Consider the following 13809-nt stretch of genomic DNA (forward strand, 5'->3'; position numbering starts at 1 on the left):
TCCATCAGTCCACCTGACTGTGATGTTACTCATGCGCTGTCCCGTGCTGATCTCCTGTCTCATCAAACAGGGGATCCTGTGATCTCCAGAGTAGCCCGCTATGTTGAGCGTAAGCGCAGACCCTCCAGACGTGAGCGCTGTCATGAGAACCAACATACGTTGCGGCTCCTGAAACAATGGGATAAGCTCACATTCCTCAATGGTGTCCTCTACAGAGTCGTGAGGGACCCACTGACCAAACACAAGAGATTCCAGTTTGTGGTACCTGACTCCCTAAAACAAGTGGTGCTGTCTGGCATACACGACAATGCTGGTCATCAAGGTCAACCTCGCACACTCTCCTTGGCTCGTCAGCGTTTTTTCTGGTATGATATGGAGAAGGATGTGCGCGGTCATGTGAGAAATTGCCGCAGGTGTGTTCTCAGCAAGACCCCAGAGCCAGCAGCTAGGGCCCCGTTGGAAAGCATTAAGACCTGTGCTCCACTGGAACTTGTGTGCATTGACTTCTGGTCAGCTGAGGACAGCAACAACAAGTCTGTGGATGTCCTTGTGATTACTGACCACTTCACAAAATTAGCACATGCATTCCAATGCCAGGATCAGACAGCTAAGAGAGTCGCTAAAAAGCTCTGGGATGGATTCTTCTGTGTGTATGGCTTCCCTCAGCGCATTCACTCTGACCAGGGAGCTAGTTTTGAGAGTGAGCTGCTTGCAGAGCTTCTGGTTTTGGGTGGCGTTGCCAAATCCCACACTTCACCATACCACCCCATGGGTAATGGTACCACAGAGAGATTTAATCGCACCCTTGGAAACATGTTACGGTCCCTCCCCCCCAGATGTAAGCAGAAATGGCCGCAGATGATACAGTCCATGACGTTTGTGTATAACTGTACGGCACACGAGACCACCGGCTTTGCGCCATTCTACCTGATGTTTGGGAGGGTGCCAAGGTTGCCAGTTGACCTCATGTTTCGGGATGTCCTTCATGATGACACCATTTGTGACTATGATACCTATGTCAAGTCACTGATGGATGACCTGCGCTCTGCCATGCTCCGAGCCCAGGAACACAGCACAATGGAGCAGAGACACCAGTCTGACCAGTACAACAGAAAAGTGAAGGGTCTGCCTCTTTCACTAGGGGACCAGGTGTTGTTGGCAAACAAGGGAGTCAGAGGAAAAAGGAAGCTCTCTGACAAATGGGAACCTGTTGTGTACACGGTAGTTGACTTGGATCCTGCTCTTCACATCTGCCGTATCAGAGACAAAGAAGGTCATGAGCGTGTGGTGCATCGCAACCTGCTCCTTCAAGTTAACTTTTTGCCCTTGGACACAACACTGAATGACGATGCTGCACATCCTGCTGTGAGCGTTGTCAGTGGCCCCGCTGAGTCTGACCTGGATGGGTCTGTGACATCTTTTGGGGGCACAGGAGCTGTACCTCCTGCCACCTGGACTGTGGATTCCGTCTCCAGCATTGGCGAGTGTGATGACCGCACACTATCATGGATCCATCAGCAATCTGCCGCTGACCCGGTCGAAGATGGCGTTCATGGGACCCCTCCCATAATGGGTGTTTCTGATCTTGGTGGGCTGGCTGGTGATGGAGCCTCCCCAGGCTCCCCTGCTGCTTTCCCGTCCCACACTTTTCATTCTCTTGAACCCAAAAATGTGGACGTGGATCAAGGACTTACCACACGTTTTGGTAGAATCATTAAACCAGTTCGTCGCTTGATTGAATCAATGGCTCAACTTGAAACACTCCTTGGTGTTGAACCTGTTCAAGCAGCGGTTATTGATGTGTGAATTTGCTTATTTCTGTATGTTTTTCATTGCTATTGTTTTTGGAAAAGAATAATACAGGCACAGAGTCCATTGTATTTTGTCAGTCTGTGCAGTCTGATAGTGATGCCCATAGATATTATGGCCTGTTTTGTGTGGTGTAAATGGCACCTCATTTTGTCTATAGAAAGTCCTGGGATCTTGCTAGGCGCCGAGCAGGTCTCAGGTCTCTTATCCTCCTTGGAGGAAGCTATGTTGCTGATCTAATTCATTGTATATGCGATGTGAATTTGTTTGAGGCCACTGTATCTGTTATTGTGGGTTTATATTTTTTTTTTGGTGTACCCTTTAGGATTTTGTGTAATTCTTGGGGGGTGAATGTAACAGAGTCATAAATAACATTGTTATAATTACACAAAATGTGTTCTAAACCCCCAAACTTCTCCTTTTATACCTGACTTTTAGGACCTCCAAGCCTGTAGTTGTGTTCATTATCAGTTAGAGCCCCTCCTCATTCTTTTCTTCTTCTTTGGTGCAATACTATAAATACAGTGTACCCCTTTTGCCTCTCCCCTTTTTCTACAATTCCCCTGTGGGAGAGGAGCTGGAGTGGGCAAATTATTTACTTGGAGGTCTTTCTTTCTTTTACCTTTTTTATCAGACACAACGCAGAATCACACCGGTTACATATCCACAAATGTCTTCTTTGAGAATCCTCACACAAGTCCATCTAAAGCCTATACCATAACTTTCTGATGCAACCCCAACGGGATCTTTGTCTATTAAAAACGGAGTTTGGGGTATATATAACTGTTAATGTATAAGGCATTAGTGAAATGAGAAATATTTTACAATGTGCTCATTTTAATAATTCATAATTCATTTCAATAATTTGCAGGGCACAATGTCAGATATAGTGAACTGACAAACTTAATTTTCAACATCTTTTCAATACATTACTTTATATGTTCTTTTTTATTTAACGTATTCTAATCAGCATTACCTTCATTTGGTTTCAGGGGTCAATAAACCATTAGCTTAAAAGGATTTCTAACTATGATGTATCAAATTAAACGGCTTTCACTAGCTGAAGGTTATTCTATTATCATTTTCATTTGAACAACAAAAAGCAGCATAAAGCGTGGTATTTTGTATCGGAATAGGCCAAAACCTTAGCCAGAGCCCCTGAGCAAGATGGCGGCTCCAGAAACGCGTCGCGCGGATATGACGCTTTTCTGTGCGGTGACGTAGTGCGCATAATACGTATTACGTAACGGACGTTCGGATCAAGAAGCGCACTTGGAACTTTTAAGAGGGTTGGTATGTTTTATGTGTTTCAATGTTAAAAACAGATAATTTTTTACAGTTATGTTGTTAAGTAGCATGTGCCGCTTCTTTTGGACAATGCACAGGCTCATGGTTCACAATGGACACATTGTTCTTTTTTAGTTCTGTCATCGCTGTAGCAACAAAGCTAACGTTGTTAGCTGCAAGGCTAACACATCCATTCATTCCTTATAACTGCCACACTGTTAGCATACCTACAGCTAACGGTGTTCGCTAATATTGTGATTTGACATTAACCCAATCCGCTAATATAGACCTGGGGCAGGTTGTTAACATTTTGTTTTCGACTTTAGTTCACACAGTTGTCACGACCCGGTTTAGGTGACAGTGGCCCAACATGTTTCGTCCCAAACCGACTCTGAAGGACCGACAGCACCTGTACAAGCTTATCATCAGCCAGCTGCTCTACGATGGATACACTAGCATCGCCAACAGTCTCATCAATGAGGTGAAGCCACAGAGCGTTGTGTCTCCCTCTGAGCAGCTCATGCAGCTGGCAAAGATAGGTAAGAGTTGAGACCATGTTCTGATCTTGAAAACAGCATCTTGGGGTGGAGGGTGGGGGATACCTAAAAGTATTTTGTGCAATTAAAAGAAACAGCCGACACCGACGTCATAGCTTTTGCTTAATTATAAGACGAGCTGTTTTTGAAGTGAAACAAATAATGCTAATTCTGACTTGCTTGAAGAATGCACTCTTCCACTTCAGTAAGACCTTTGGGATCATCTATCAGTCACACTCTTCTCTGCTCTGCATGCGTTGCTTGTTTGCACTGGTCTTATTTTGATTGATTTGATTGAAAGTGAGAGTCATTAGTGTGTGCCATACTGCAGCACCATTTACAGTTGCAGGACTTTTCCCTTTTGCATCCTCCGAAACACTCATGTGGCATAACCACAGTTTCCAGTTAAGTTAAAACTTTTGCAAAGATATGAAAAGAGGCTGACGTAGTAGACATAGCAGTGTGAAATGCCTCCAAACTGCTGACCCTTTGCTTTTAGCTTCCTCCTAATTTTTCTGCTAGGTTAGCTCCAGTCTGCCACCTCTGACTGACATATACACGAAACATGTGCTAAAAAGTCAGCTGTGTCGTAATGGATGCAGCTCACCCTGGACACTGTCTTTTCCCCTCTGCCCTTAGGACAAAGATTCAGGACTATGAAGCTCAGACCGAACACACTAAAACAGCTTGAAAAAGAAAAACATGACTGATTATAGAGTGACTGACTTTCTTTTAGGGCAGATTTTTCAAGTCTTCTACTGGTGCTACTTTTACTGGCTTTATTTATTCTGTCTATCTAGTTATCTAATCTCCTCTATCTGGGGTTATAATCTCAGATTCTCAGGCCTTTGTAGCAGTTTTTCATCCACATCTTGGTTTTTGTACTGTATGTCTTCAGATCCTAACTACAACCTATAATCCATTACAGGGATGGAAAATGACGATAGTGCTGTTCAGTATGCGATCGGTCGCTCCGATACTGTAGCCCCGGGTGTTGGCATCGATCTGGAATTTGACGCAGACGTCCAGACCATGTCTCCAGAGGCGTCAGAGTATGAGACCTGCTACGTCACATCTCACAAGGGCCCTTGCCGCGTTGCTACATACAGTCGAGATGGTCAGCTGATCGCTACAGGCTCTGCTGACGCCTCCATCAAGATCCTGGATACTGAGCGCATGCTGGCGAAGAGTGCCATGCCCATTGAGGTGAGGCAGCTCAGACAGCACAGGCATGCTGGATGTTTTTAAGCCAGTGCACTGACATTTTTTCATTTCTACATACATCAGGTGATGATGAATGAGACGGCGCAGCAAAACATGGAGAATCACCCTGTGATTCGGACGCTGTACGACCACGTCGATGAAGTCACCTGCCTTGCCTTCCATCCCACCGAACAGATTCTGGCATCTGGCTCCAGAGATTACACCCTCAAACTGTTTGACTACTCCAAGCCCTCTGCAAAAAGAGCCTTTAAATATATACAGGTCGGACATATTCAAATCCAAAGTGCCAAAGCTGATGTATATAAATGCAAATCTTTGTAATCCAGTTGTCGCCTTTCGATTTACCCACAGGAAGCAGAAATGCTGCGTTCAATCTCCTTCCACCCCTCTGGTGACTTCCTGCTAGTGGGGACGCAGCACCCCACCCTGCGCCTCTATGATGTCAACACTTTCCAGTGCTTCGTGTCTTGCAACCCACTGGACCAGCACACAGACACCATCAGCGGGGTCAGCTACAACCCCACAGCTAATAGCTATGTCACCTGCAGCAAGGACGGCAGCATCAAGCTGTGGGACGGTATCTCTAACCGCTGCGTGACGACCTTTGAGAAGGCACATGATGGAGCGGAGGTGTGCTCCGCCATCTTTTCCAAGAACTCCAAGTACATCCTGTCCAGTGGGAAAGACTCGGTGGTCAAACTTTGGGAGATCTCAACAGGCAGGACTCTGGTCAAGTACACAGGTAGGGAGGATTTGCTGTTATTCTAAACTATGGCAGTTAAAGCATTCACAGTCACAGGTTTGCTGATGCATAACTTACCTATAGTGAGCTACTTGCAACATTTAAAACCTATAAAAAATAAATATTATAACAAGTTTATGGCAAATTCATATTTAAAATTCTAACACTCAAGAATTACATTTATCTAGTGTGCATATTAGCTGTTCATGCTGAGACATATGACCAGAAATATAGTTTATATAAATGTATTGTTTCTGTCACGAGTGTATAGACTATGAAAAGAGAAAAAAATGCAAGAAATAAAGTAAAACAACACAAACTAACCAACTAAAAAAGTCAGCTCTCTGGCTGTTTTAACAAAAGTTTATTTGGCACGTGCCTGTTGTACATCTATACAACATTCAGCATGGATGTCATTTCTGTTTTTAGTCCAGCACAGAAATAAAACTTTAAAAAAAGAACTGAAAGCATCCACACAGCACACACAGCTTCTGACTGAAGCCCAGCTGTTAACACTTTGCTATGTTACTCAGCATCTATATTTCTATATTTCACACACGATTGTGTATCATATTGACACTATTGAACAGAATTTCACATGGATCATGTGTTTGCCGTCCCTGTGTTGTTTTTTTGTAATGATTTTTAATTCTTAGTTTCATAACCGTGCTGTGGATGGAAGCAGTGGCAAAGCTTACTGTTCTCCAGCTGCTGAACAGGTGGTTTGATTAAAAATTCTTATTAGGATTTAAATGACAGAGGTTGGATAGTACTTACAGTAAGGAGCTTAGCTGACGTCAACGTAATTAAAATGCGCTTTCTCCCACATTGTGTGTGTGTGTGTGTGTGTGTGTGTGTGTGTGTGTGTGTGTGAGAAAATCCAAGAGTGTTATGTTTTGCATTTGTCCCTTAAAATTCCTAAATGGATATATGCAGTGTTTCATCTTGATAAGTGTTAGCGTGCCATGCTTGAGTAAAAAGGGTTTTTACTCCTATTTATCAGCTTTTAGGCACTGTTCTGTAACGTCTCCATCAAGCATGATCATAATGCAGTGGTAATAAGGATCCTATTTGTCAGTCAGCACTAGAGGTCGCCTTAGTTTAAAAAAATCACTTATGATGCCATTTTATCCGCCTTTTAATTTTTTTATAATATTGAAACATTTAATAGTGTTTAATTAAACAAATCAGAAGGAAACAATACAGGAAAAAAGAGACGTGGCGCTCAACACTGTAAAAACCAGAGGAATGAGCTGCAGTTACAGGAGAGACACTAAGATGATACAAACATGAGCTGAATGGACTTAAGCTGGGTGTCACTTTGTCACATGGATCCACAATGCTTTGTAAATTTCACGTGTTATTCTACAGTTTTATGACTTGTGTAATGCTGTGAAAGAGACAAAGCACTTATGGTAGCAGTATTGTAGCATGGGAACTATATAATGTTACAGTAGATCCACAGTCAGTGGAAGTGAGCAAGTGTGCATGGACTTTCAAATCAATAAAAATGGCAGTTTTTTAGAAGTGGCGTCTGAAACTCTTAAGCATAAACTCTGTTTACGCTTCCATATGTGCAACAGTTCATGCTGCAACACTGCTATCTGCACACACGACCCTTTATATTTCTACATCTCCTCACTCTACTGTCATTTCTCTCAACGCACTCTGCAGATACCATCTACACGATGTTATAAATATCTAATCTATAGAGGTTTTGCAGGCATGTGACCCCTTATCACTTCCCAACCATTTTAGATGCGTAACATGTCAAGTGAGTAAAAAACCCACTAAACGTCATGGAGATGAGATAAACTATGACAGTTATAAGTAAACAAACAAATGCCACACACTTTATATCATTATGTTATCAACAGTTATACTGGACGAGATCCAACATGGGTGACAGAGTCACTGGACTCTGCCTCTGCAGTCACTGCCTGAACAACTGAACCACGGTCACTGCAAATTTACCTGATGTTTATCATATTAACATATTACCATCTAACATCTGTGACAGTGATACTGAGGCAAGTTGATTGAGGATATCTTCAATTTTCCATCAGTAAGCACTGCTGATTTTACCTTTGTTCACTGCTATTCATGGCTGTTACTGAAACTATATATTTATTCTCAAAATGGTCATTTTGTAAAAATGTCAATTAAAACTTCAAGTATTTTTTAAACATTTTTAAGAGATTTAAAAAAAAAAGTGCCTTCTTGTAAGTGCTACCAGTGTCGGCATTTCAACAGGAAGTGTGTCAGCGTCCTCGTGGCTTAGTGCTGCTCTCTCTGCTGTGTTATCCTGTTGCTGTGACAGTATAACACCGTCTGTGGTGGGCTGTAACATTCTCCCTCTGATAGAGTCACAGGCTGCATGCAGCTTTATTTGGACACTTTAAAATCATGGAACGTTACAAGCATTCTGCTCCTGATTATTTTCATCAGTCAGGAGAGAGAAATTTATGATAAGTTTGTGTGGTTAAGTGCGTTTAGTTGAACGTGCTACAAGCACAGTAAAAAGTGCATGAAGTGCTCCTGGATGTGGTTTATGTTGGTCATGAAAACCATTTCTGTAGCATAGAAATGATCAGTGCTGTCATCAAGGAGTTTTTATCACGAGATAAGTTATGCTTTATTTACATTTTTAAAACCACCAGTATCTGTTTCAAGTAATATTTGGCCATTTCACATTGATCATTTAGAGAATAAATATATAGTTTCAGTAAAGCAGTGAAAAGGAGCTAACAGAGGCAAAAACAGCAGAGCTTACTGATGGAAAATCAAAAAAAATCCAAAATCCTCAGTAACTCACGAGAGAAATGACAAGTACAGTGAGGAGATGTAGAAATAAAAGTGTCATCTATGGATGGTGGTGTAGCAGCATGAGCTGTTCAAGATTGTTTAGTTGACACGTGCATAGTTATACAAGTACAACACACAGTGAAATGTGAAGTGTGTGTGTTATTTATTTTTTCTCTCCTAATCTGCCGTTGTTAATGATTTGAAAGTCCATGCCACACTTGCTCCCTTACAGCCTGTTTAGGTTTGATGCTCTTTGGCTTGTGAAGACTACACTGCCCCCTAGCAGAGCAATGCTGAGTTAATGTTTCTAACTGCAGTGAAGAACTTGTTGTCAGCTGATTGGATTACATTTTACTTTATTGCAATAACCAGGTCATCGTGCCTTCACTGGTTTATTTTCTGTGATGCTACATATTACCTGCTGTTGGGACATCAGTGTGATCGAGGTCCACGCTGTGTTTTAAATATACAGTAGCTTTCAGCTGGCAGTGCTGGATCTCAGTAAAAAAAGATTTCATTCCCTACAATCTTCATCACACTGAGTCAGATTATGAGTAATCGTGACTGTTCCGTCTTCAACTGCTGTTCTGATAAATGTTGCAAAAACTCCTGCCAAATCAAGAGCCTGATGACGCTATGTTGGAGGGTCTGCAGACGTGTTGCATTGCCACTTCCTTCCTCCTTTGTAAGAATGATCATAGTTTCAGATTTTTTTGTGAATGTTTATCTGATAAGAAAACCCTTGTGGCGTGCTTTGAGAATTCGGGGGTGGTGGGTGCAGACACAGTGATGTAGTAATGCGTTGTGCTCAAAGACTGGGGGGATTTTTTCAAAATTGTTAATGTGGTTTTGATTCTTTTCTTAAGGAACCTGTGGGCTTCAATGCCCTGCTTATTTAACAGTAATTAATAACTATAGATAAATGTGTGGCCTATGCACAGGCTACACATTTAAAAAAAGGGTTACCCAGGAAACCAGAGCTTAATTGTATAATTTAGTCTACTAAGTACTAATTGGAAGGTTTCTGTTCGATCCTTGGACAAGATAATAACCCCAAGTAGTTTTCCGATGCATCCAGTGCTGGATTTAGGTGCAGAAAAACATGCCTGTGTGAATAGTTGTGAATGAGGTGAGTTCAGTTAGACTAGACAAATGCTGTATAAGAAGAAGCAGTCCTAACTACACAGCTGCTCATTCACATGCTGGTAGTTATAGTTTTGCTGTCATATAGCAAGTATATTATCTACAATGCTGCCTGCTAACATTCAGCACTTATGCATTTGATATTAGCAGGGAATCAACAACACTGCCGTGATTGCTCTCTGTGAATGTCCTAAGTCTACAAAAAGGAGAAAATTGGGTAACCTGTATCTCAGTATGAGAGAAAAGTACTGTTATTCTTTGTGAGATTACTCTGCAGGCAAAGTTTGGACAAGTCATCACTGCTGGAGATCTTAGTGTTATAGAGATCACATTGATTTCTACTGGTAACGCTCTAGGTTGGAGATGTGTCTGCATCTGTAATGAGATCTGCAACACACATCATCCCTGCAACTTCTAATCTGACCCATAAACACGCTGTCATTTAGCCTGTGGAGAAGATTTCTCCATCTTTGTGATGTTCTTACGGGTACAGGGACAAACCAATAGCATTCATGCATGCACAAGATTGCAGTGTGGTTCATTTTTAGAGTTATGCAATCACCATTCTTATGGTGGCAAATTAACATACATCAGGCAGCTGTAGGCACACAATCAAATGCTGTACTACACGAATAGTTCCTAAAGTCACCAAGTCATCTCCACGTCCACTTCCATCAGTCACTGGAGACAAGAAGAAGAAAAGTTCCCGGCTGCTCAAAGACAAATAGCAGCTAAGTGAAAGTAAACTTTATTGCCATGTACACAGTGTACACACAGTGCAAATAACAAAACATGCTCAGATGCCAAGATTTACAAATATGAATGCAAAATAAATATGTAATCCATAAACCAACTGGAAAATATAAAATATGCAACATATAAATTACATTAGAAAAAGTGCAATAAAGAAGAAACAGCTGATTAAGCTGACTATAATGCCTTGCCTTTAGAGATATGACCACGACAGGTGTCAGGTGCGTTCTTCAAGAGCAGTATAAGACTGCCAGTCTGTCGTTTGGATATAGTGTCTGTGCATTAGTGAGTGTTTCTATCAGTCGGTTATTGGAGGGGTGTGGCAGTAAGGAGGATTCTGGTAGGCAGCCTGGTGTTGAGAAGCCTTTCGGCCTTGGGATAAAAGCTGTTGCATAGCCGCTTGTTAACTTTAGCCTTCTCAGGAAGTGTAGTTTCTGCAACAATTTTCTTTGTTGAGGAGATGGTGTTGTTTGTGTGAGACGTCTTCAGTTATATGGACACAGACGAACTTGATCCTCCAACAATCTCAGTTTATGATGAGTGGGTCAGGTCTTCCTGAAATCCAACATTAGCTCTTTAGTTGTGTTATGTCTGTGAAGGTTCTCAGTCACCTTGGCTCAGGCGATTAGAGGATCATCAGGGGGTCCTTTTGTCCCTCTGTGGGGGGTCACTCCCACTAGGTTTATATCTGGGACTCTCCACCATTTGACCTTAGAACTGAAGAAGCTTCTCGGATGAGAGGTGAAACGTCTTCAAGTAACTTAAAGAAGTCCAGACGCTTTTCTTTGCAAGCTCCTTTGACCTTTAGTTGTGTTGACGTTGAGAGATTGTTGTCTGTGCACCAGTTTGACAGCTACTGGCTCATCGGCATCTGCGGAATCATCGTTGTTGCTTATCAGTGCTAACGCAGTCGTGTTAGCAACAAACATGATAATGTGGTTGGTGTTATGTGTTGCTGTGCAGTTGTGAGTCAGCTGAGTGAAGAGCAGAGGAATGGGTACACAGCTCAGTGTGATGATGTTAGAGGTGTTGCAACTCATCTGTACTGCCTTTTTTGTGAATGGCAGTCAATGTGACAGAATCATGGCATTCTGTGTGTTGATCACATAAATAACGTGTACTTTACAAGCCACAGCTGATATTTTGGTGTATCCGTGCAAGCTTAATTCAGTCAGGGCCACCGTAGTCAGAGGTGATTATTAGAGAGCCGTAAAACCCACTATTCTATGTCCACAGTGGGAAAGCAAAACAGTGAAGTAGTGAGCACAGAACAGAGCAGGCATCATGAAAGGAGGAGCTACGTTTGAGGTGGGTTGCAAAGTGGCTTACGGTTATAGTCTGCGCTTTTGGTTATTATTATGCAAACTGTGTTGTCATCATAGTTTACACAACTTGAGGCAAGCTTGACTTGCTGCTCTCTTCTCCTGTAAAAGATTTAAAAAGCTTGCTGAAAAGTTTTCTCTAACTATTGCAGCTCTATTGCTCCACTTCTGCAGTGAGTCATCGTAGAAACACCTGTAGGATCCAACCTGTTCAGTCTCAACAGTTTAGCGGTTCGCAACCAACCAAAATGATAACAAAACACCATCCGCCAGCACTCACAGTATCACTTTTGACACTCGCCACATGCATGAGGGCAGTAGCAGTGAGCATAGACTGGCTGGAATCCAGCTCAACTGGCATAAGCTATACAATTTATCAATTACACGTGTTTTATGGTCGCATGTCTCTGAGAGCTGCCTACTCTCAGGAAGGGATGTGCTGTGCATCTAAGAAGATACATACTACAGTGTGTTACACAGATACCACACATGCACAGAGATGCTCATTATTAAAGGCCCAAAGGAAAACCTGTTTGGAATCAGTGTCTGTGATTTTAGGCAGTAATAATATTGTCTATCCTCAGTTCACTTTGTTTCACCATGACATCATTTCACCAATGAGACAGTTTTTTGTTATGTGAAAGTACTGAATTGAAACAGATTCACATCCATCTCTGTTCTAAGGGACAGAAGCTAAAGTGAGCCCAAATATCTTGTTTCTCTGTGAGCGCTTCCTCATCGGTGGTCAGGCTCTGGCTGGCATCTCTCCAACGCTTGACTTATTTTCTGTGTTTGAGTTGGACTGACTATACTTGGATGTTTGTAGAGTAACTCGCTAACACACAATCTGGCCTTCACTGTTATAATTTGAGCACTTTAGTTTTTGGGTATCGGTTGTTAGTACACATGATAGCTGATAAGCATGGGAAGTAAGGACAGCATTTATCAGCTGATATTTACTTGAAAGTACAGTGAAAATGATTACAGCATTTTTTTTTAATGCTCAGTTACTTAGACTGACCTGTCGGGCTCATCTGTTGCAGGCGCAGGGCTGAGCGGCCGTCAGATGCACCGTACGCAGGGCGTGTTCAACCACACGGAGGACTACGTGCTGCTGCCTGACGAGCGCACCATCAGCCTCTGCTGCTGGGACTCCCGCACAGCCGAGAGGAAAAACCTGCTGTCTCTGGGTCACAATAACATTGTCCGCTGCATCGTCCACTCACCAACCAACCCGGGCTTCATGACCTGCAGTGATGACTTCAGGGCCCGTTTCTGGTACCGCCGCACAACCACAGACTGAGCCACAGGAGGATGTCTGACTCTTGTGAAGCCTTCCCTGACCTCAGCAAACACTCAGTCTTCTTCAATCATTTTCAGTTCAATGGAAAGAGGACAGTGGAATCAGAGAGACAGTACTTAGGAGGAAAAATCAGTCATGTGGTTTTCTTTTTTATGACCTATTAAAGAGTGTAGAAACTTCAGTGGTAACACTCTCCTCACATTTCTTAGATATCATTCTGCAGGTTTGATTAGTTTTCCACTTTTATATTTTGTGTATGTCCTTATGTTGTAATTCTGATTTTTAATAAACAACCCAAAGGAAAAATGTCTGTCCTATGAATTTGATGGCGTAAAGTCCCCCTCAGAGCTTATAACACAGTCTCAGTGATATCCTGTCGATATTTTAAGAACACAGTTGTTGCTGCAAAAAGTGAGCAGCAACCTGTCAGGAGCACCAAATGGACACAACACGCAAACAGCCAGAGCCATTTCGCACTTTCTGTCACAGTTAAGCTTAAGAGATCCCTCTACACTTTCTTGGTCTTATCTTCAAAAACAGGAAAGAGGGAAAAAAGAAGCAAACTTCTCAAAGCTCCTGGTTTCCCTTCTCTGGTGTGGCCTTTCACCTCTGCCTGGAAGGTCAGGCTGCCCCATCGCCCCTCTGCATTCCCCGACCCCGCCGTATGTCATTCAGACAACAATAAGGAAAGTCCCAAGAATTTGTGCTTTCAACAGCCACTACCCCCGTTTTCTTGGCTAACCCAACCAAACCAATCAGTCACAAATATAGAGAAATGATCCATATTTAAACATAAAGAGGAAACGCAATAAAAGGCAATGAGAAAAATTCCCTCAGTTAGTTGGAAGGGCAGACTAGTGGTGAGCAGGGTACTTCTGCTTTACA

At 42.5% G+C, this 13809-nt stretch overlaps 1 protein-coding gene across 2 annotated transcripts; it reads left to right on the plus strand.

The window, feature by feature from the left end:
• The first annotated feature begins 3049 nt into the window (after positions 1–3049).
• On the plus strand, positions 3050–12961 carry cstf1 (cleavage stimulation factor, 3' pre-RNA, subunit 1). Of its 2 annotated transcripts, none has more exons than XM_085353702.1 (6): positions 3050–3098; positions 3423–3635; positions 4561–4838; positions 4920–5117; positions 5208–5598; positions 12665–12961. In XM_085353702.1, exons 2-6 carry the CDS (start codon positions 3467–3469, stop codon positions 12922–12924), a joined length of 1296 nt encoding a protein of 431 aa, XP_085209828.1. In that variant the 5' UTR covers positions 3050–3098; positions 3423–3466; the 3' UTR covers positions 12925–12961. The 2 variants fall into 2 exon arrangements, with proteins under 2 accessions (XP_085209828.1, XP_085209829.1); XM_085353703.1 differs by having other exon boundaries at positions 3051–3098; positions 3451–3635.
• Positions 12962–13809: the final 848 nt, after the last annotated feature.

This window comes from Diplotaxodon limnothrissa, linkage group LG5 (assembly GCF_057381915.1).
Source record: "Diplotaxodon limnothrissa isolate DT_005_m linkage group LG5, D_limnothrissa_male_GT1.1, whole genome shotgun sequence".
NCBI classification, from domain to species: domain Eukaryota; kingdom Metazoa; phylum Chordata; class Actinopteri; order Cichliformes; family Cichlidae; genus Diplotaxodon; species Diplotaxodon limnothrissa.